The following is a 22583-nucleotide window of genomic DNA, read 5'->3' on the forward strand; positions in this document are numbered from 1 at the left end:
TTTTAGTTCTGGCACCAGGTGTAAGCCTCATAAAACAACTGTCTCACTTACAGCTGGAATATTTATTAAATCACAATAATTCTGTCCATCCAACCTTCATTGGTTGTATATTCTTACCAGACACCTTTCTAGTGCTAAAAAACATAACTCAGAGATTTTGGTCACAGATAAATTGAGATCAGACTAATGAACACCTTGCACATGTATCAGTAGTCAGCTAATATAACTGGAAGAATGACCAATATGGCAGTATTATTTTAAAAGTAATTTCACAAGCACTCCACTGTAGGCTTCCGCAAAATCTGCCAATCAGGAAAAAGTGGGCATTAATGGGGCGGGCTTTAAGAGCCGGAGCTGTTCGGGAAGATGCTGGACAGGGGGAGCTGCATAGCAGACTCTGGGGCAGTATAAATATGTATTTTGTTTAACTATGAATCAACAAAACTCTATTGGACCCCAGAATAAAAACACACGACTTAAAATAAACACAAAATGCCGCTTTTACACAGTCTTGACAGTGTTTTGAACGCAGTGGGCGTTGTGTTTTTTGAACGCACCCTCGTTTCATTTTCAAGAGACACAGCCGGGCTTTCTGGTGACGTTTATGTGGGGAAGTCCAGTGTCGCGGTGCTGCGTTGACCTGAAAACAAGACACACTCCAGTTACACCTTTCTACTGCACACAGCTCATGACACTTCCATAGAAAACACAGGTAAGTGTCAAAAAGCGCCGAGAAGCCTTCATTTTCTAACGCAAGGAAGCTAATAACCGGCTCCGTCTATTTCCTAGTAGGGCTACCGTTGGCTGGCTGGCTATGCTGTTAGCTAGCTGCTTGTTTGTTGACAAATATGAAAAACAAATGTGTATCTTGTTGTCTGGTATATTGAGTTGGGTATGTCTTGTCTATGAGTAGGCAGCCCACTTGTGTCACACTGCCACAAAACGTCAGTGGTAGCGTTTTTCCTGCTAAATCATCGAGCTGACATTAGCCTAGCAGCCATTCCAGTATGTAGCCCTGCCCCTGTGTTTGATAGGTTTATGTGATAATCCAAACAGCGCAGTCACTTAATAAACTGACAGGGTCTGCTGTGTTTCTGTCGCGTGACTCAAATATAATTCCCACACTCCGGTACAGGCTGCGTGAACAACAATGGAGAGACCTCCCTTCAGGCAGAACCAGAACTTGGGGGACTGGGAACTGAAAGAGAGGCTGGGCATGGGAGGCTTTGCCCATGTTTACCTCTACCAGCATATGGTGAGTGTCCAGCCAGGAGAGTTCCTGACCCTATACGTAACTTAGGAAAGGAGGATATGGGTGCTGGAAATTGAAATGGCCTGTTTTGAAGTAATCACCACCTGCTTTTCCTTGACTGTATTTGTATAATAATGGGATGTCTGCTGTCTGTTTTGCAGCAAACACACGAAAAACTGGCTATAAAAATGTGTCGCCTGGAGCTTACACCAAGGAATAGGGACAGATGGGGCAGAGAGATCCAGATCATGAAAAAGTTGGTATTTATTTTTTGTTATTTTCCTTCCTTAGTGGCTTTTATTTAAACGTGTCACATCTGTATGTAACACTTCTTAGTGTCACAAAGGTGACACAAAAGTGCCATTTGAATCAAGTTCAGCTTTCTTGTTACCTGGCTTGACAAAACCTGAAACCCCAGTCAGAGATAATGAAGATCGCAGTGATGATTTAGCCAGAATAAATTTAATTCCTCTTGACCAATGAAGCGCTGGCTACTAAAGTCAGATGTTGTTAGATGAGTGTGGGATAAAGATCTAGAAAGAATACTAAAAATAAAGTGGCAAAATGCATCACTGGTTGTGCAAATAGGACAAGAGAGAAGTTAATATATATTACCCCAGTTGTGGATAAATGGCACTGCTCCCAAGAGGCAAGGGAAGTAAACCCTGGCAGAATATCTAGAATGGGGTTTTGGCCCTCCTGCATTCTGGTGTATCTCCAGTTGTTCTGACTATGTCCTACACTGGATCCAGGGTGGGCTCATCCGAGACAGTGAGGCGCTCACATCCTTACTCTAATCCAAGTCACTTGCAAATCATGACTACCAAGCCTGACCTATGGAGTGTCTGCAAGAGCCTTTCTTTGCGCACATATTTCTAATGTGCACTTTAGGTCTTAGAAGGTTAAAAACACATTATTGCAAAATGAGGGTGTTCATAACAGTCACGGCTGTTGTGGAAATTATTTTATTTTGTGTCAACATTAAAGTAAAATAGAATAATCTGTGTTCTTGAATTGTAAAACAGATGTATGAGCAGATGTTTATAAAGCATAAAAATATATTTATGCATTATCTCCATCATCAAATAAATACATGCTATTTTTTTTCAGTGATGTCAATGAAATACAGCTCAGCAAGTTGCATACTAATACTCTAAAACTAATCTGTATCATACTCATCATATTGAAAATTGGAAAATCTGTGAAAATGTGGTGCTGTAAGCTGAGTTTTAAACCGAAACTCAAGGGTATATGTTCAGCTTATAACCATAGTGAGCATTGTTACCATGGTGATCTAACCAGGTAAAAAGAGAGCCAGCTTTGCGACAGTGAACGCGACACACCTTGCAAAGCTGGCTGGACTAATTTTTTGGCTTCCATATCAGGTTATGCTCAAAGTTTTGGTGTATAATTAACTTTAAGCACCACATTTTGTCTGATTCATGTAATTGCAGTATGCTCCAAGTGTGATACAGATTCTTTGCTGAGGATCACCTTTTGGATATGAAACCTGCTAAGCTGGTTTTCGTTAACACTGCAGGATGAAGGTGTGCAGTATTTACAGCAGCTCAAGCTGTGCATCAAAGGAATTTAAATGTATTGTGTTGTTGATGTAGCCTGATCCTCATTTGCTTCCAAGTCTGTTTTACACTGAAGGAATTACAGCTAACAAAGCAAAAGACAGGAAGATGTTAAAGGCAGGATTAGAGTAGAGTACATCAGAGGGACAGCTCAGGTTGAGCAGTTTGAAGACAAAGTTAGAGGCGAGGCTGAGATGGATTGGACATGTGCAGAGGAGGGATAGAGGATATATTGGAAAAAAGGATGTTGAAGGTGGAGCTGCCAGGCAGGAGGAAAAGAGCAAGATCACAAAGAGATATGGATGTAATGAAGGAAGACGTGCAGACGGTTGGTGTGAGAGAAAAAGATGAAAGGGATAGTTTTAGATGGAGACAGATGATCTGCTGTGTCGATCCCTAATGGGAGCAGCCGAAAGAAGAAGAGTGCAGATTGAAAAATTAATAAGTCTGCTTTTAGGATATTTATTACCAAGAATATAAAATCATTTGAGATGTCCGCTTTGATCTGGCAACAAACAAAAGTGATTCAACCCTCATCTGACATCTCCATGGTGATAATGTGCTTATATTAGCCTAACTAATCTGTAGCTGGAGCAATCTGGAGCTGAAGGAAGTTTTACACAAGGAAATGGTGAATGACGTTAGACTTAACAAGCAGACAGCATGACACAATGTGTGAACAGATAAAATTAAGTTTGCACTACAGCTTTCTTTCCTTGTTCCTTGTTGTGGGCCTTCTGAGAACTATGGCTTTATACAGTGTGATCTTCTTCACAGTTATTGGTAGTTATTAATCAATTTGTGAAACCCACAGGCTTGCAGATGCAAGAATGAGTTGCACTGTTATGCAGACAGTGGATGACTGTGCAGAAGTCTGTCTGGATGTCTTTAAAAAGTAATGTGGTTCCATATCTCTCACTCAGGTTAAATCATATCAATATCGTGACAGCCCAGGAGGTCCCAGAGGAGGTGGAGCCCATAGCCTTAAATGATCTTCCACTGCTGGCCATGGAGTACTGCTCCAGAGGAGACCTGAGGAAGGTGAGGGGGGGGTCATTTAGATGGGATTGATATTATTTGGAGAGTTTAGAAATCAGAAAAAATATGCAGCAGACTTTGCCAGAGAGCTGTAATATTTTCTGTCCAATGATAGTTTTGTGGGGAGTCATGGGTGCACAGCGAACAAGCTTTTAATAGGAAATTCAGCGTGCTTTCTGTGGCTCCAGTGTGACAAAATGTGAATAAATTCAGGCTAAAAGTAAGGATCAGAAGCCTTTATTGGTATGTGGATTTAAGTCACTGACCAGGGTCATATTTCACAAGCCCTGACCACAACTCAAAATATAATGAAAAAAAATGTTTAAAGATAACAAAGGCAACAGATTAATGAGAAACAGTGAGCAAGACCAGAGCCTGGCACCTATAAAAGAGGATGATAAACAGGTGTGTGAGGCAGGTAGTGTTTGGAGTGTGGTCCCGCTCCTGAATTTCACATAAAGTAAAATCAAAAGTGTGAAATATAGAGGCCACTGCACACAGTGACCAATATATAGAAGGTAATATATGGAGTGATAGTGTGAAGTTAGCTGATGTTATCTATATAGCACTTTTCAACAAGATTGTTTAAAGTGAGTTATATAAGACATACATTTCATTAAGTACACACACAAAGATAAATAGAAGATGAAAATAAGCACATCATATCAGACTTCTTAATTTCAGAACATTTCTCACCCTTTGGTCACATGTTCTAAAAAATACCGCAGCTCTGATAGGATTTCTTTTTCCTGATTTGCAGGTGCTGAGCAAACCTGAAAACTGCTGCGGTCTGAAAGAAAGTGAAGTGCTTTCATTACTTAATGATGTTGGTATGTGCATTGTTTGGCTTATTCATTCAGACATTTCTTCTTTTAACGTGTCATTGGCTTTGATTAAGTCTGACTTCTGCTCCAGGATCCGGTATCCAGTATCTCCATGAAAACAAGATCATACACAGAGATCTTAAACCGGAAAACATTGTGCTACAAGACATCAACGGGAAGGTAAACCAGCTACTCTTCCCTTTTTTTGACTGCTCTGTTTGACTACTTCTTCTTTCAGCTGCTCTCTTTAAGAGTCGCCACTGAAGATCTGCCTCCATATCATCTTTAGCATCTTCTCCTGTCACACCAACCCTCTACATGTCCTCCTTCACCACATCCATGAATCTTGTCTGAGGTCCTCCTCTTTTCCTCCTGCCTGGCAGCTCCATCTTCAGGATCCTTTATCCAATATATCTACTATCCCTTGTCAGCCTTGCCTCTCAAACTCTGAGCTGTCCTCTGATGTACTTGTTTCTAATCCTGTCTATCCTGGTCGCTCTTAACATCTTCGCCTCGCCCTCCTGTCTTTTTGTCAGTGTCACAGTCTTGAGACATCACAGCAGGTCTCACTACCATCTTGTAAACAAACCCTCCCTGACACCCATCTCCACCCACTCCACTCTCTTCTTCACCTCTCTTGTGCACTGTGTGTTTTTCTTGGATGGTTGACCCCAGGTATTTAAACTCCTCTACCTTCACTATCTTTGCTCCTTGTATGTCCACATTAAGACCCGTCTCCCTCTCATTCACAGCCTGCTCTGTTTGACTGCTCATCTGAAATAAACTCTTTTTTTAATTTATTTTTTTATTCTGCAGTTGGTTCACAAGATTATCGACTTGGGCTATGCTAAAGACCTGGACCAGGGGAGTCTGTGCACTTCATTCGTTGGCACACTTCAGTACCTGGTAAACACTTAAAACAAACATTTATTTATCCTCAGATAGTGTATGTTATGTGCTATGTCTTATAGTAATTATAGATTTTAAATCCTTGACTTTACTTTCTACCTTTTTATAGAAATGACTGAACAGGGTCATTCTGAAAAATCAACCTGTGCCTCCCACCTCACCTCTTTATAGGCAGCTTGATTTCTGTAATAACATCAGTATATTGATCTCGAGACACTAGCTCTATAATTTAGGCCCTTTGATTTGCTGAAAGAATTGTGAAAAACCTTTTTAGGACCAAAAGTTTTTTAATAAATTAAAAATGTGAACACCTGTATTGTTGTTTTTTCAGCTCATAGCCACGGGCTACATTCAGGAGTGTTAAATAATTGAATATGACTATATCAGAAAATTATCTTGACTTAGAACACATCATGGCTAGAAGACAAGCCTGGTATCACAATGTAGGTGAAAAAGCAGACCTGTCATATGATGTAACTTGTTGACCAACCACATGGTGATATAACCCTTAAAAAACAAATTTTTCTCCAGTGAACTATCAGAAAACATAACATACATCCAGGGTGGCAATGCTCGTCTCTTGTCTGTGTCATAATCATTAAATTGGTGCAGTTTTTTTACAGATATGATGGCATCTCATGATACTGATGCTCAAAGGTGGCTATGAAAAAAAACCCAAGATTGTAGCATTATAGATTGTGATACTTGGATCAGATGTTAACCTGATATAGTGGCAGTTTATTTATTTTATTTTTTTATTTATATTTTTACATCTTGTTTCTTCCATCTCTGAAAAAGATGTCATGAAGGCTCAAAAAGTAAAAACTAATAAAAATGGTAACATTTCAACTCACCCCTACGTACAAAGTCAGCCTGTAACTCTGAAATAATATTGAGGGTGTAAATACAAAAGATAACACTTTGGATGGCTTCATTAAATACATAAAAATGACTGTATTAATAGATATATTTAAAAAAATAGCCAATTTGCATGTTCTGGCCTCCACTACAGTTTACCTGGATGAGTGGGTGACCCACGGCTGCTGCAGGGCCGTGTATTCACCGTTGAGATCATTTCTTGTGGGTCATTCTTTCCACCCTTTTCTACTTTCCTGTCGACTCTACTGTCACATAAAGGATGGAAATGCCAAATAAGTCTTTAAAAAAGATCACTTCACACGAAACACTGTTGTTGTTTTTTTTCCTCTCTCCAGGCTCCTGAGCTCTTTGAGAATAAACCGTACACTGTGACTGTGGACTATTGGAGCTTCGGAACAATGATCTTCGAGTGCAGTTGCGGTTTCCGTCCATTCCTACACAACCTGCAACCTGTGCAGTGGTAAGTTGATCCTAGTCTGTGTCACTAATGTATGCGCTACTGGAAATTAGATGAGTCAGATGTCTGAGTAGAGTATGCAGGAGCCCAGCTCTGTTCTCACGTCAGATTTTATTCTACATCACATGTTTGTGCTTTAATTCGACTGAGGTACATTGAGAACTGCATCTTCTAAGTACTTCTAGTACTTTGTATTGAAATAATTTGGTATTGATCCTTTCTGATCTTGTCTTCAGGGCCAGCAAAGTGAGGAATAAAGGTCCAAAAGACATCATGGCAGTAGAAGAACTAAACGGAGAAGTCAAGTTCTCCACACATCTCCCCTACCCCAACAATCTCAGCAGGTCAGCTGCAATCATTTTTACTGAGACATTTCCTTATTTTATTGAGCTGTTTGTCTCCTGTGAGGACAAATTAGTTTCTTCATGGTGTTGTGCTATAGTAATTTAAATGGAACGCAAAATAGCCGAGAGCATGTGAACTGTGGTTGTTGCTAATTACCCTCCCTGAAGACCTGTTTTAAATGTTTTAACCGGTTTTGTACAGGACGCTGTTGGAGCCGATGGAGGCGCTGCTTCAGCTGATGTTAAAGTGGGATCCAGTGCACAGAGGAGGCCAAGTGAACCATGAAACCAAGAAACCCCTGTGCTTTGAACTCCTTGATCAGATACTGATTATGAAGGTGAGGCACTGGAAGAGCTGGCTCTTCAGTCAGTAATTTGCAATGACATGCAGTGCCCTAGAAAGTTTTAGTGTTTTATTTTTCTCATCTTAAAATTATAAAGACAAGAAATACTAAAGCTGCCACCGAAGCTTTCACTACTTTTAGGCATTTTACTGCTAATCTCACTGGACTGATTGTAGCGTTTGTATGTTTGGTGGGCCAATCTGAAAGAAAGAAGCTGTGCACCATCATTGTCACTCATACAGGAATTATTGTCATCTATTTTTCTTTTTAAGATTTATTATAAATCGAAATTATTTTTATTGTTATGCTCTCTGTTTGCATTTGTTCCGCACGTCACATTCAACATGGGTCACCTGTACGTAACTTAACGGTCACCACCCACACAGCAGGTTTTTGCAGTTTACACAAACACAGGTAAAATCCAAAGTGACATTTAAAGGAGGCCTAAACATGCTAAGAGATACGCAGCGTACTTTAAAAATCTGTCACATTTTTTTCTGTTTTGTTAGTATCAGAAATAATTTTAAAACTAAACAATATTGATTATTGATGATGTTTCAAATTCCAGAAAAACTTATTATAGATATAGAAGTACAAGTCATGTTCAAAGGTTATTTAGTCATTTGAATATGTTTTATAGGTCTTTACAGATTTGTGGCGATAAATGTTGATAGTAAAGCTTGCAAACTTGTGATGTGCGTATTTAGACCCATACTTGAGGACTCGGATCTTCTTGGGATTAACTCTATGCCAACCTTTTTTAAGGGAGTTTGGTCTGGAAACTTCTGTTGTCTTGTTAGAAATATTGAAATAGAAACCTTGATTGTTTGTTTGTTTTTTGTTTTTTAGCCAATGGGGAAATGTTTGTTTTTGTTTTTCTGAGCTCAGGATTACCCATATTTTTATATACCCATCCTTTACGTTCTCCCACTTAGTGTCTCAGTTCCTGTAATAGGGAAAAACTGACTTAGGGACAGTATTGATGAGGTGATGCAGAGTCTGTACATTGTCCTTCACAAACGTCATTATAAACTGTGCAGGTAGATAAACCAGGCCAGAGGATTTCACTTGTTCTGGTTTCCTTCTCGCTACTCTACTGTAAATATGTGATTAGTGATGGGCTGCTTCTACGCAAAGGAGCTCCAGGCCTCATTCACAGTGACCACTGGGTTCTTGTTCAGTTTGGTTTTGCAACAAAATCTCGAATGTTTTAGTGCTGTGGAGAATTTATATTCTTCCCCATATCTGACACAATCCTGTAATCCCACCTCATTTAAAAGCATCTTCTCTGTGACATAACAGAGGCCAAAAGTCTCAGTGGAGTAATGCTGTCAAAACACAAGCACACACATGTATTGTACTATTTGTGTAGCAATTCTCCAAATACATGTTTTGGTTTCTTTTGTCTTCTTGTGGGAAAGTAGTGTAAGTGTGTTGGGATGAGTGAGGGTTGTTAATAAGAATTCCAGTATTTCCAGTTTATGCTACACATTAGAGCTTTCACCAAACATAACATTTAACAACTTGAAATCTTTATAAAAATGAACTGGCTGACCTCGGCTGTCACAGCCCTCCCCATCTGCCAGTTTTTAGTAATAAATTAATTCCAGCTCTTTGGTGAGGCAGCAGTTAATCAATATTAAGAATAATTAGATTCTTGCAGCCCTCTGCTGGCCCATGTACCGCGATACATACTGCAGAAAATGATAGATCACGAAGTAGTTTAGTTTATACTGACGGGTTTTCTGTTTTCAGGTCGTCCACATCCTGAACATGACCACAGCGCAGGTCCACTCCTTCCAGCTAACTCCTGACGAGAGTCTCCACAGTCTGCAGAAGCGCATCGAAGCTGAGACCAAGATCGAGGTGGTGAACCAGGAACTGCTGCAGGAGACGGGAGTGTCACTGGACCCCAGGAAGCCCGCTGCACAGTGTGTCCTGGATGGAGTGGTGCGTTGATTTAACCACTGTTTAGATGAATGAAAGGATTTTAAATCTAAAATCACACGTGATGATGTACAATAACTTATTATTAAAATAATCATACATAACAGCTTTGGGTTTTTTGATGAATTAAAAAATCATCTTCATCTTGTTATCCAAGGAGCTAAAGTTGCAGCTTATTGGCGGTGTTCCTCACTGGTTGTTATCCCTGGCCATGCTGTCTTTATATTTTGGGATACATCCATTGGCCTGATCCTGTCTCTCCTACATCGGGTGTCCGTGACAAAGGGCCGTGTTGTCCATCTGTTCACTTAATTTTATGTAGCTGTGTTTTATCTGTGCACCAACAGCAGTACCAGTGGTGGAGGGTCACTAAACTGAAAGTATTTCAGGCCTGTGACACCAGTGGCTTTACCAAAGTTTTTTTTTTATTAAATAAATAAATAATCCATACGATCACAGCAACATGAATATATAAATATCACATGATGTAGTCTTGAATCACTGTGGGGTTTGCTAGGGTTTTGTTTACGTCACTATATGACACCTATAAGTGTCTGCTTCAGCGCCTGTAAATCAGTTCGATCTGTCACAAATCACAGGGCTGAAAATCTTGATTGTTTGTTTTACCCATGCATGATTACGTTCTGTTACCTGCAAAAAAAAAGAAGCAAAAAACAACCTGTGCTATGTTTTGGTTTGCTTATTGGAGCATATACAACATCAAGCAACGGTGTTTAGAAAAATCTACATCTATCAATAATCATGACTCATTTCCCTCTAACTGCATCTATTCTGAGAGACTTGAAGTCACTCTCTTGAGTTGTAAAAAGACTACTTGAGATCTTTGTAATGGTTTTCTTTCCTCCTGTGTAGAGAGGGTGGGACAGCTACATTGTCTACCTGTTTGATAAGAGCATCACCAAGTACACCGGCCCCTTCAGTGCCAGACGTCTGCCTGAGAAAGTCAACACCATTGGTGAGTTCATATTAAGTGACTCCAGTTTCTGAAATGAAAAGGACTGTTACATGACGGGGTTGGCTCTCTTCTGCTCTGTATAAAAACTTTCATGGTTTTTATTTTCCCAGTGCAAGATGCCAAGACGCAGCTGCCTTTGGTTGTGATGAAGAAGGTGTGGGGTGAAGCTGTGAGCTACATCTGTGGCCTGAAAGACGACTACAGCAGACTTTTCCAGGGGCAGAGAGCTGCCATGTGAGTCCCATAACAATCGTGTATGATGTGCTTTAGCCCAGATCATGGTTTACAATGTGAATCCATGACAGGATTCAGAAATAACATCAGCTTTATGCGTCTGTGCTATTTAAATATTAAACAGTGTAAGTTGAGCTTTTTCATTAAGAGTGTTTTATGTTACATCCTAGCAGCGGACAACCAGATGTTGTGGTTTTGGTGAAGAATAGTTATTGTCAAACACAGAAATAAAACGACCGATATTAGTTTCATATCAAATTAATAATATTAGTTTTTCTTTTCTGAGGTGGAGATAATACTCTGTTTGCTACGGATGAAAAGACACCATACTTCATCAGTATCAGTAGTGCATCAGTAGCTCTGTATATATTAGACTTTAATTTTAGTTCATAATTGTAAACAATTATGTTCAGCACGAGCCAGAACAAAAAAAGCTCGTAGCAGAAGAACTGAAAGTGGTATAAGGGTACTGTGCGTGAACGTGTGAGTGGACCATTAATGGTTGCATCCAGATTGCTTTTACTCTTGCATAATCCACTTCTGTACGTGCTGTGTGAGGTATTGGTTGACTCTTGGTTCCTTGTTTCTCTCAATGTGGCTACTATGTTGGTTTTTCAATGCACGTGAGCCTACTGCCGTTTGGGCCACATGTTGCTCCCGTCTGTCGGTGGTTTTGTGGTTTTGTGGACTAAGTTATGAAGTAATCCTAATTACTAATCAGGATTAACCAAAATAAAATAGATTATGATTTCTGCTCTTATCCAGCAGCACACTTACACAGGCTTTAGATACCTGCATTATTTTCTGAGTGTGGACAAAATGTAGAAATGGAGCAGGAAAGAAATTAACTTCCTGGTGACTCATGTGTACAAAAAGCCAACTGTTATTAGGCTGACATCATTGTTTTGAAATGTGACACACCAACATTTATGAAAGAAAGTGATAAGGCGCTGGGCACCGAGTCTCAGCACGGTGGCTCACTTAAAATGGGTTCAAAACTGAAACCGGTTCTCAATTCTGTTTATGCTATTTAAATCATTTCTCTTTGTTACACTCACGACTTCTGCTTAGTAGCTAGGAATCCCAGCGTCTCCTTATTTATCTGCAAGTTTTTGTAAACAAAAAAAAAACATTTAATAGTTTTAGTAATTGCATTTGTTGGTCCAGGTTTTATTATTTGTACCTCGAAGCCTTAAAGTTGAGCCCCGAAGAAACCCATCTAAACATTTTCTGTAAATTTTATTCCAACATTTAACTGTTGGTTGAATATTTAGAGCAACGATTTAGTTGTCAGCTGAATATAGTTGTAGTGTCGTACACGCCCTTCAGCTCTGCTTATTTTCCAGTGTAATTCTTCCCGAGTCCTAGTTTGAATTCAACTTTCTGTTGTGTTGCTCCTCACACTCTGGTCCTTGTGACTGTTGCTCCTCTGGAAGCTTTAGCTGTGGCTGGACTGTCAGCCTGTCTTCTTCAGTCCTCCGCCTTCCTCTTGGAGCTTTCTGATTTTACCATCTCCTCCTTCCCCCTCAAGGTTGAGCCTCCTCCGCTACAACACCAACCTGACCAGGTGTAAAAACAGCATGTTCGGCTTCTCGCAGCAGCTCAAAGCTAAGCTGGATTTCTTCAAGAGTAGCATCCAATATGACTTGGAAAAATACAGCGATCAGATGCACTATGGCATATGTGAGTGTTTGCTGGCAGCTGTTTGCTCTTTGTTTCAGTAAACATGTTGTAGGGTGCTCGATGAGCTCACATTTGTCTGATTTGTCCAAAGCCTCAGAAAAGATGCTGAAAGCCTGGCAGGAGAACGAAGAAAGAGCTGCAGCTTTTGCTCAGGTAACTCATCTCTTAAAAATAAGACACAGACTGGTAGTTGCTAACCAGCTAGTCCAGGCTCTTTCATGTTTTTTGTTTTTTCCTACTGGTTTACTGCAGTAGGTTTACCAGGTTGCTCTCATTTTGGACTGCAGCTGGTGAGAGTAGTTCTTCTGGTTCCAAAGTCACTTCTTAGGTGATCCCCTGGCCTACGGTGAGGGCTGCAGACCAGAACAAGGACTACCTTCACCTACTGCAGTCCAAGATGGTGGAGTTGATGTTCATCTGCAGGATCACAGTCACTGAGGAGGCTCAGTTCCGAAGCACTTTGCTAATGAAAACATTTGCCTGGATAAATGTATTAAATTCAATTTAATAAAGAACATGTGTAGGAATCACTGTGATGTTTACCAGTGCAAAGGCTTCTTATAGCAGCCTTTGGTTGATCCATTGTCTGTCCTGCAGGTGGCAGAGGTGAGCCATTTGGATGATGAGATCATGGCTCTGCACTCTGAGATAGTAGAACTACAGAGGAGCCCATATGCCCGACGCCAAGGAGACAAGATGGAGCAGCTGTGAGTATTAAAAGGGTTTAACGTGAGATGATTTAATCTGTGGACACTTATCAAGAGCCATATAAATCCCACATTTCACCTAATTTAAAAGACATAAGTAACAGTCACTTGTTGGCCTTTGATTCTTTTTGGTTGGTTTGCATAATGGTGTCTACAGATGATTTTGACACTTTTTGGTTGTCCCCGCTTCACCTGAGGAAATGACCGGACGGTGCCAAAAACAATCCTACATCATGAATACATTTACATGCACGCTAAATATTTCAAATATGACACACTTTGACTGTACACTGATGTACTTTGAATGTTTGCAACATGCTTTGGACTTGTGTACAGAGCACATGGAAATGCATCTAAATTTGACTCCCGGCTTCTTGCCTGTTTACAGTCCACTCAGTCACCAGTTTGAAAGGATGGTTGTGTGGTGTGCATAAATGTCATGATGGAGAATTTTTCCAGAAGGTTTTCAGCTCTGTTTGGACGAACAAACAGATGTATAACATTGAGGGAAGAAAAAACCTTCCTTCATGACTAAGAGGTCGAGATCGCAACAAATAAATATGGGACAAAGAGGACAATTGTGTGAAAGAATATGGGACACATTACTAATGCTGAAAGGCATTTAACACGTGAAGGACAAATATGTTTTATTTCAGTGCGATGCTCCGAATTGCCTTACCACAGTGATCATAAAGGAAACTGACATCTATATTTAATTATACAGAAATCTTCATATTTTTATGTGTTCTCCTTTTTTTCCCCAGTAACTTTTTTAACGTGTTTACTCCGATTTTTTTTGTCTCTAAAAATCCTCTATCAACATGCACGTTTGTTTCTGAGCTGTGCGCTTATAACTGACGAAATAACTGGGGAAAAACAAAAGCCCTGCATACGTTCATTACCTTTATCTAGTTAGTGGAAGTTTCCCGGTCTTTGTCATTGCGGCAACTTTTATTCGTTTTATTTAGTTTTAGGAAGTTTTAGTCATTCCACAAAAGTTTGTGTAAAGCTTGTGACTTTATACTAGCTTGGAATTTCCTCATAGGCAGCAAAAGACGGTGACGTGTTAATCTAAACGAACCCCATGATGACAGTATTTCCTAACAGCAATGTATTAAAAGTCAGACTATTTACAAGCAAATTTGTACGTCTGCGTTAAATCTGTACTGTAGGTATATTGTAACCACAACCTGTTCTGATGTCCTGTGCTATAACTTACACTGTAACCTTACATCCACCTTCGTAGAGATGTAACCACATGTTGCATCTCTAAAGAGAGAAAATGCACATCTACATGCAGAAATGACAAAGGATCACTTTACAAAGACTCTGTAGCGATTCAAAGCAGTATAAATTAAAGTTTTGACTTTAGATCACTGTGTAAGTTCTCAGTCATCACCATGGTAATTTAAGGACTTCTTTTATTTCTCCTTTAAATAAATCCAGTCGCTTTTCTTTCCAAGCTCCTTAGACTTCAGAGTTTTAGAGCCAGTCATGATGTGAGACTTTATCTCAGTAAAAAAAGCTGTGCTGACTCGTATAAAGGGGGCACGTGAGCTCCACGGTCTACACCCAAGTCCAGTAAAAGAAAACACTAATAAACTTGGACTGTGGAGAAAAAGCATGCAGGCACAGGGAAAATGTGTAAACAGCACTTAAAAAGGCAAGAAGGTGAAGAATGAGAAGCTGACCAGGAAGTTTGAGTCACGAACCTTCTTGCTGTGAGGCAACTTTAGACCACTAACCACGCCACCATGATCTTGGCAGATTTTTGTCAGTGAAAAAGTTCATTTACTTTGAGATCTTGAGAACACGCGCAGAGAAAAGGTACAGCAAACAGTTCGATGTTGACTGACCATCAGCTGGTGGACGTTTCTCTACGCTTGGAAAAATGCCTCCAAAATAAAAGCTTTGCTGATGCGAAGACACTAAGCTTGTCACATCAAAATTTATAAAGATGAGGTCGGGAGCAGAGAGGCAGTGTTTAAAATTGGCTTAAAATCTTTTATTTATACTAAAAATAAACAAATTAATTAATTAAAACAGGTTAACCCGGAGATAACATCATCATTTCAACCATGTTCAGCCAAACATAAAGTGAAGTTTATGCAGGACTACAAAGTCTGTAGCAACGTTAATGAGAATACATGTCAGGTGATGTAAATGGAGGCAAATCCCCATCCACAGCTCAAATATCCAACTTCAGTGAAAAATCCACTTCATGCTGTGTCATCAAAGCCTGCCAGCTCAGAATCTCTCACAGAGTGGACTCTCCTGACTCAGTGGGAATAAGCATGAAGTCCTAGGATTTCATTTATTTTCCTCCAAGCCCTCTCATTGTCTTTTCCTTCTGTACATGAGTGTAATCGTGTCTGTAGATTCTCCAGACGCCATTGCTGATAATAAACGAAGGCCAAGCTTGTTGGCTCCATTTGTGGACAGAGCCGTGTTATTCGAATTTTTTTTATAAGATAGTAGCAGGGAAAAGGAAAAAGGAGATTGCTTTGGAGAAAAGTGAGTGAAATTATTGCGTTTTGTGGTAACTGCTGAAAATATGTGACTGTAACTTGATTCCAGCCGTTGGTTGTACTCCTCCTTGTTCTCCTGTCGACTGTGGGAAGGAAATATTTGTGTGTTTTGAACACATTTGGTCTGAACGCACGTTAGGAAGTACCAGATGCAGTAACGAGCCCCAGCTGAACTCTAACTGGGGTCATTGCAGTTATGTGCAGCTGTGCACAGTGAAAGCTTAAAGTGCCCCTTCTTTAAAAAATGTGTTTTCATCAGGTTAGCCTTGGCTTTGTGGGAAAGTTTCTGATCCTGGTGTTGACTGTTGACAGTAGAGACATAATGATGGGCTCGGTGCTCTTCCTCTTTTTAGTAACATAGGGTCTAAAGACCCTGTTCACCACAGCCTCGCTGTCCTCCTTCAGTAAATGATACAGCAGAAACCCCCATGTAGGCCAGACCTCAACATATCACCAAGTTAATAAAGAAACATAATCGCAGTGAAGATAAGGGATGTGGCTGAAGTTTCATACAGCTTCATGAGGTGCTGAAGTGCTGGTGTAACCTCACCTGGATGTATGCATCTTGCTTCACTCCGCAGGGAAAAGACTTTGCTCTACATTTTAGTCGATCAAACTAGTTTGCTGTTGGGTAAAAGTTTACTACTTTTTCTTTTGTAAATCCTGTGAATTGCTGTCACGTCATGCACTGGATTGAAAGCGTGCCACTTTAAATTAAAAACCGTCCTTGGTGCTGCTGTGAAAGTTCTGACCGGTGCCTGTCTTCAACACATATGGAGAGGATAGCAGTGGTGTTTTTAAACATGCAGCTTCAGAGAGTAATCTGATCATGAGCTTAGCTTCAGAATTCAAAGAAGAACATTTTAATGTGATAAAATAATTTTTTGCAGGGAAGAAAAGGCAATCGAACTTTACAAGCAACTGAAGATGAAATGCAAAGGTAAGAAACGTTGAATGGATCATTTAAAACTCTGAAATCAGAAATGAATCCATTCTTTAAACTGAGGTGTTGTTTAAACTCTCCCCCCCCCCCCCCCCCCCCCCCCGTTTGCGTTAGTACCTGACTCTGATGTGAGCTGCGACAGCTCTGAGATGGTGAAGGCCATCATCCAGACAGTCCAGAACCAAGACAAGGTCCTCAAAGATCTGTTCACACACCTCAGGTAAGGGTCCGCCCATGCTTGACAGTTTGATTTCTCCCCTGAGCTTTACACCTCTGATTACTGTTAATTATCTGTGGTCTCAATTCTTTTTTTACACTGGAACTGAGTCCCTCAGGGTTTTGACATATTGTGTATTTTTTTTTTTTTTTTTTTTAAAACCTATCTCGAGGAACTTATATGTTCTCTCAAGGCAGGTTAATGCTGAATCCACAGGTTCAGATGTTTTCCTACTCATCTCCATCCACATGAAAATGCAAATAACAGTATCAAGTGCCGCCAAAGCAAAAGGTGACACTATAACCCCAATTCATAGTTTCATGTTGACCAGTCAAAAGCCTGCAAACAACAACACAGTGCACACCCTTGATATTGCAAGAAAAGTCTTCATGTTCCTCGCCCACAAGTAAGCACAGAAATGGTGATTATAGAAATCTTGACCCTGGAAGGAGTTTATCTAAAGTTCAGTGACATGAAATAATGTTTATGTGTAGATGAAAATCCCAAGGTATAGCTAAAGGTGATGGCAGTATCAGTAGTTTCATGAGAAGTTGGTCACACGTAAAAAAAAATACAGAAATCAGAATCAGAATCAGAATCAGAATGGGGTTTATTGCCAGATGTTGAGGTTTACAACATTAGGAAATTGCTGCGGTGCTTCAGTGCAAACAATAAGAATTAAAGTGCTATGTAGAAAGAAAGATATGTGCATGAGATATACATGAGATATATACATGAGAATAAGAATTATGAGTGCTACGTAGAAAGATATATACATGAGTGCAGGTGGTGATCAGTGCCAAACATGAAATGAGATGATGCAGTGACACAGCGTAGGGTCATGTGTTAGTGGTGGGAACAGTTATACGGTTATTGTTCATGTGTCCAACAGCAGAGGGGAAGAAACTGTTCTTATGGCGAGAGGTTCTGGTGCGAATGGACCGGAGCCTCCTGCCTGAGGGGAGCAGGTCAAACAGACTGTGTCCAGGGTGAGAAGGGTCAGCTGAGATCCGGGCTGCACGCCGCAGTGTCCTGGAGGTGTACAGGTCCTGCAGAGATGGGAGTCTGCAGCCAATCACCTTCTCAGCAGAGCGCACAACACGCTGCAGTCTCTGTTTGTCCCTGATAGTGGCTCCAGCGTACCACACGGTGATGGAGGAGGTGAGGATGGACTCGATGATTGCAGTGTAGAACTGCATCATCGTCCGTGTTGGCAGGTTGAATTTCTTCAGCTGCCTCAGGAAGTACATCCTCTGCTGGGCTTTCTTGATGACGGAGGTGATGGTGGGCTCCCACTTCAGGTCCTGGGTGATGGTGGTACCCAGGAAGCGGAATGAGTCCACAGAGGTGATGGGGGTGTCAGTCAGGATGATGGGGGGGAGTGGGGCTGTGTGCTTCCTGAAGTCCACAATAATCTCCACTGTCTTCTGGGCATTCAGCACCAGGTTGTTGTGGCTGCACCAGGTCACCAGACGTTCAACCTCCCTCCTGTAGGCAGACTCATCCCCGTCCGAGATGAGCCCAATACGGTGGTGTCATCTGCAAACTTGATTAGCTTGACAGACTGGTGGGTGGAGGTGCAGCAGTTGGTGTACAGGGAGAAGAGCAGAGGAGAAAGAACACAGCCCTGAGGGGAGCCGGTGCTGATGGTCCGGGAGTCCGAGACATTCTTTCCCAGCCTCACATGCTGCTTCCTGTCCGTCAGGAAGTCAGTGATCCACCGGCAGATGGGATCAGGCACATTCATCTGGGAAAGCTTGCCTCGGAGATGGTCTGGAAGGATGGTGTTGAAGGCAGAGCTGAAGTCCACAAACAGGATCCTGGCGTAGGTTCCTGGGGAGTCCAGATGCTGCAGGATGAAGTGTAGGGCCATGTTGATGGCGTCGTCTACAGACCTGTTGGCTCTATATGCAAACTGCAAGGGGTCCAGGAGGGGGGCGGTGAGGGTCTTGAGATGGGAGAGAACCAGGCGCTCAAATGACTTCATGACCACAGATGTCAGAGCCACGGGTCTGTAGTCATTTAGTCCAGTGATCCTAGGTTTCTTGGGGACAGGGATTATGGTAGAGGACTTGAAGCAGGCAGGCACATGACATGCCTGCAGTGAGGAGTTGAAAATGCCAGAAAACACTGGGGCCAGCTCGTTTGCACAGTGTCTGAGGGTGGCAGGAGACACACCGTCTGGGCCGGGAGCTTTTCGAGCATTCAGACTCCTAAACTGCTTCCTCACATCTGCTTCATGAATATGAAGAGTTGTGGTCGGAGGAGGTGGTGTGAAATCCTCTTTTGTGTGGGGTGAGGAGGGGGGTGTTGCAGGTGAACAGTTTGAAGGTGGTGATGGCTCTATGGAGGGGGGAGAGGTGGGGGAATGAGTGTCCAAGTTTAAGCTGCAGACTTTACCCCCTGAATTTTCAGTTACTCCCTGCTGAGGAGGAAACTTTTGGAGCATAAATTACTCCAGAACTTGAATCCATCCCCGGTGTGAGGTCTACACTGAGTCTGTCTAAAGAGTCACAGTGACTGTGGAAAACATCATTTATGTTTTCCCTGATTTGTCTCACCCCAACAGTAAAATCCTGATCAGCAAACAGAAGATCATTGACTTGTTTCCCCGGATTGACAAAACTCTGGAGAACATCAAGGACGCTGACAACACCGTGATGCAGATGCAGATCAAGAGACAGAGGGAGTTCTGGCACTTACTTAAGATCGCCTGCGTGAGTAAATCTACATCAGTCGTTAGCAGCCCGGTCTACTTTTTCCAAGTTTGTGACTTCATTTGTCTTTGAAATGTAGTGTGGGGCATGATGCAAAGAAGAGGGGGAAGTTGTGTAACTGCTGGATAAAACTATTTATGTACAACTAAGAATAAAATGTCATCAGCTTTTCTCTGATTCTACAGAATATCAGAAGTTTTGTCTGATCAGCATCCAGCTCAGATAAATTTAGTGTACTGGTGTATAAGAAAAGAAAAAAGGAAGTCCTCTAATTGCTGGAGCTGGATCTTGGTAATATTCTGGAATAGGTTAAGTTCACTTATTCATTTTCTGATTCCCTTTTCTGCAGTTGTCAGACCCAGTGTTGGTGAGCTTTGTTGTACTTTCTGTGATCTCCTCAGACTCAGCTGCTATAAAGTACCAAACACAGAGTGAGCGGTAGGGTGTGCCGCCTGCATTCCTGCTGTAGGAGAGGGGAGGCGTGTTTTTTACTGCTGCCTGTAACGGTGTGTTTCTGTCTCTCCTTCAGGCTCAGAACTCGTCACGGAGCTCGATAGCAGCCAGTCCCGAGTCGTCCAACCTGCTGCAGGTTTCTCAGTGGTCCCAGTCGGCACAGCCCGTCAGCTCCCCGCACCCCCTGACCTCCCTACCAGGGCCAAATGACAGGTAACGTCCACTCAGCCGTGTTGGGACTGGGGTCAGCTCTACAACTGAGATGTTCACACTCCTTTAACATAGAATTCAGCAGAAGCACCTTCAGCATTGATAACAGCTGGTAGTTTATTTCACTTGGTGCCAAATTACTAAGGAAGTGTCGACACGGTGAGGTACCTGTTTGTGAATGTGGATGCGTATATGTGAATAAAAACAGCTTAGTAATTTCCTGTTCATATACAGGAAATCTCACATCAAACAAAAGACTTCACAGACATCTTCCTCTCTCGACAAATGGTCATGATTTGACTCACTCAGCCAAATTGTTGAGTGGTCTGACGGGCTGATTGTTGAGCCACAGCTGGACTCGGTCGGTCTCAAACTGAGAAGAGAACGATACAAACAGCTTTGTTCCAGTAGCTATTAATCATATCTTTCATTTCCTACATGATGTTGGTATGTTTTCCTCATTATGTCTCATATTGTTGTCTGATTTTTTTTAATTTATTTTTTTAACTGCATTTGAGGATGGATGACTCGCTGAGTGCAGGTCATATCTGCCCATGGGTACAGCTAAAGTAACCTGAAGCTAACCAGCTGTGGTGCTGGAGCTTGAATCAATGCAGTCGATCAGATCGCCATGTCCAAAGTGAACGTGTGAATCCTTCCTAACTGGTGCATCAACTCCCTGTTGATGTTCCAGAGAGACTGAAGCTTTATTCAGTCTCTCTTACCAGTTGCTGGCTGGTTGGGGTCATGGTTGGGGTCACTCTAAAGGTTGTGACTAGCTGTGCAATGCAACAGAAGATTCCCAGGAGTTAAGACGCCACAGGCAATCCTTGTTCCTGTCATATGTCTGTCACAGTTCCAGGAATGACTCGTGTGTCATGAAATCCCTCCATCCTTCTTTTTTTTCCTTCTGCTTTTAAAGTTTGGGCTTGTTGGCAGCTGACTAAGCATGTATTCCTGCCAGAGGTTCTTTTCCCCAGCAACATTTTCCAATTCCACCTGGGGCGATCCTGAGTTATTCCTAGGTCTACCTTTATTAGAGGTCTGAGGTCTCCACCCAGCTGGCTTTTCCCAGAAAATCTTCAAAGAAAGATGAAGAATGATTCAAATGACCCACATGACTCAAAAAACAGAGCTGCAGCACCTGCCAGACCTGGGAGGAGAGCTCACCAGCAGGGAGCTGTACAAGCTGGACTGCAGGCAAAAGCTGGACTTAGTTTTTGGGACCTGGAATATGCACAATAATTGAGTCATAATAGTTTTGTTTTTATGAAGCATTAAAAAAGACGCATGCCTGAGGAAGATCCTGTGAATTGGAGCATTGCATTTGGAAAAGTGTTTTCAGAATGCTCGTAGTTGGTACATTATCTTTTTCATTTTTCTAAATATTATTTCAGCCTGTTCTCTTCATTACATTTCCAGCCTGTGTTAGCTAAACTGTTAGTATAATAATAACTGTGCACATGACTGAAGCATGAACATACTGCCATATATATAGTTTGTAGGCCAGTGCTTTGTGTTTTGCCCTTGGGCGTTCTTCTTTCTGTTGCAAGATAGTAAACACATTGTGCATATGAAGGAGGCGTCATGTGACTGAATTGTGTCTAACAAGCTGTGTGCGTGTCCTTCAGTGATGCTGCCCCACGACTCCTGCAGGAGAACCAGAAGTACCTCAGTCAGCTGACCAGCCTGATGCAGGAAGCTGCTGACGAACAGGCCAACAGCATAGTGGTGAGTTTGCTGCTTTTTATCTGCTGCTTTTAAGGTTTGTTTGTTATTGGAGAGGGCTGCATTTAAATCAGCCATAAAGTCTTAATTTATTTTTATTTTCCCTTTGGGAAACTAGACGCACTAGGCGTCTCCTATCTGCATCTGTGAAGGACCTGAGGCCTGTCAGCATGTCTTTAATCTCATTTAGGAGAACAGGACAGGACCTCGCTGTTCTTTTTTTAGTCTTATTATGAAGGAAGGAACTTTTTGTTTCTTTTAAGCTTGCAGATGTGATAAGAAAACAGAATCACACAGTGTGTTCAGTTTCCTGTATATTATATAGTAATATTTATTAGCGTGATAAATATATATTATACATTTTGAATTATATTTTTATCAGTTATTAAAGATGATGACAAGCTAACACGTTATAATAACCAACATTTAAAAACAAATCATAGTTAAATTGATAGTTATTTAAACGGTAGGGATGCTATTAATCATATTTATTCATGTCTTCATGTTTTAGTTATATATTGAGTTATCCTAGCTGATAATCAATTATTTGAGGCTGTTCTCATTACCAAGTACTGCTGTTCATTCGAAGCCATAATGCTTGATTTATACTCAT

At 41.4% G+C, this 22583-nt stretch overlaps 1 protein-coding gene across 1 annotated transcript in view; it reads left to right on the plus strand.

Moving 5' to 3' along the window:
- The first annotated feature begins 354 nt into the window (after positions 1-354).
- LOC102298787 (inhibitor of nuclear factor kappa-B kinase subunit alpha) overlaps positions 355-22583 on the plus strand; it is a 32062-nt gene continuing 9833 nt past the window's right edge. Inside the window, exons 1-21 of the mRNA XM_042223378.1 lie at positions 355-712; positions 1136-1255; positions 1414-1508; positions 3756-3873; positions 4631-4700; positions 4786-4874; positions 5511-5600; positions 6818-6942; positions 7176-7283; positions 7486-7621; positions 9383-9577; positions 10448-10550; positions 10661-10784; positions 12316-12467; positions 12559-12620; positions 13065-13174; positions 16593-16642; positions 16760-16865; positions 19432-19579; positions 20109-20245; positions 21874-21973. Of these exons, the coding sequence (XP_042079312.1) occupies positions 1151-1255; positions 1414-1508; positions 3756-3873; positions 4631-4700; positions 4786-4874; positions 5511-5600; positions 6818-6942; positions 7176-7283; positions 7486-7621; positions 9383-9577; positions 10448-10550; positions 10661-10784; positions 12316-12467; positions 12559-12620; positions 13065-13174; positions 16593-16642; positions 16760-16865; positions 19432-19579; positions 20109-20245; positions 21874-21973 (2223 nt within the window). The 5' untranslated portion in view covers positions 355-712; positions 1136-1150. The remainder of the gene's footprint in view (positions 713-1135; positions 1256-1413; positions 1509-3755; positions 3874-4630; positions 4701-4785; positions 4875-5510; positions 5601-6817; positions 6943-7175; positions 7284-7485; positions 7622-9382; positions 9578-10447; positions 10551-10660; positions 10785-12315; positions 12468-12558; positions 12621-13064; positions 13175-16592; positions 16643-16759; positions 16866-19431; positions 19580-20108; positions 20246-21873; positions 21974-22583) is intronic.

The sequence above is a fragment of the Haplochromis burtoni genome, unplaced genomic scaffold (genome assembly GCF_018398535.1).
Source record: "Haplochromis burtoni strain Fernald_Lab_line unplaced genomic scaffold, NCSU_Asbu1 Contig_6, whole genome shotgun sequence".
NCBI classification, from domain to species: domain Eukaryota; kingdom Metazoa; phylum Chordata; class Actinopteri; order Cichliformes; family Cichlidae; genus Haplochromis; species Haplochromis burtoni.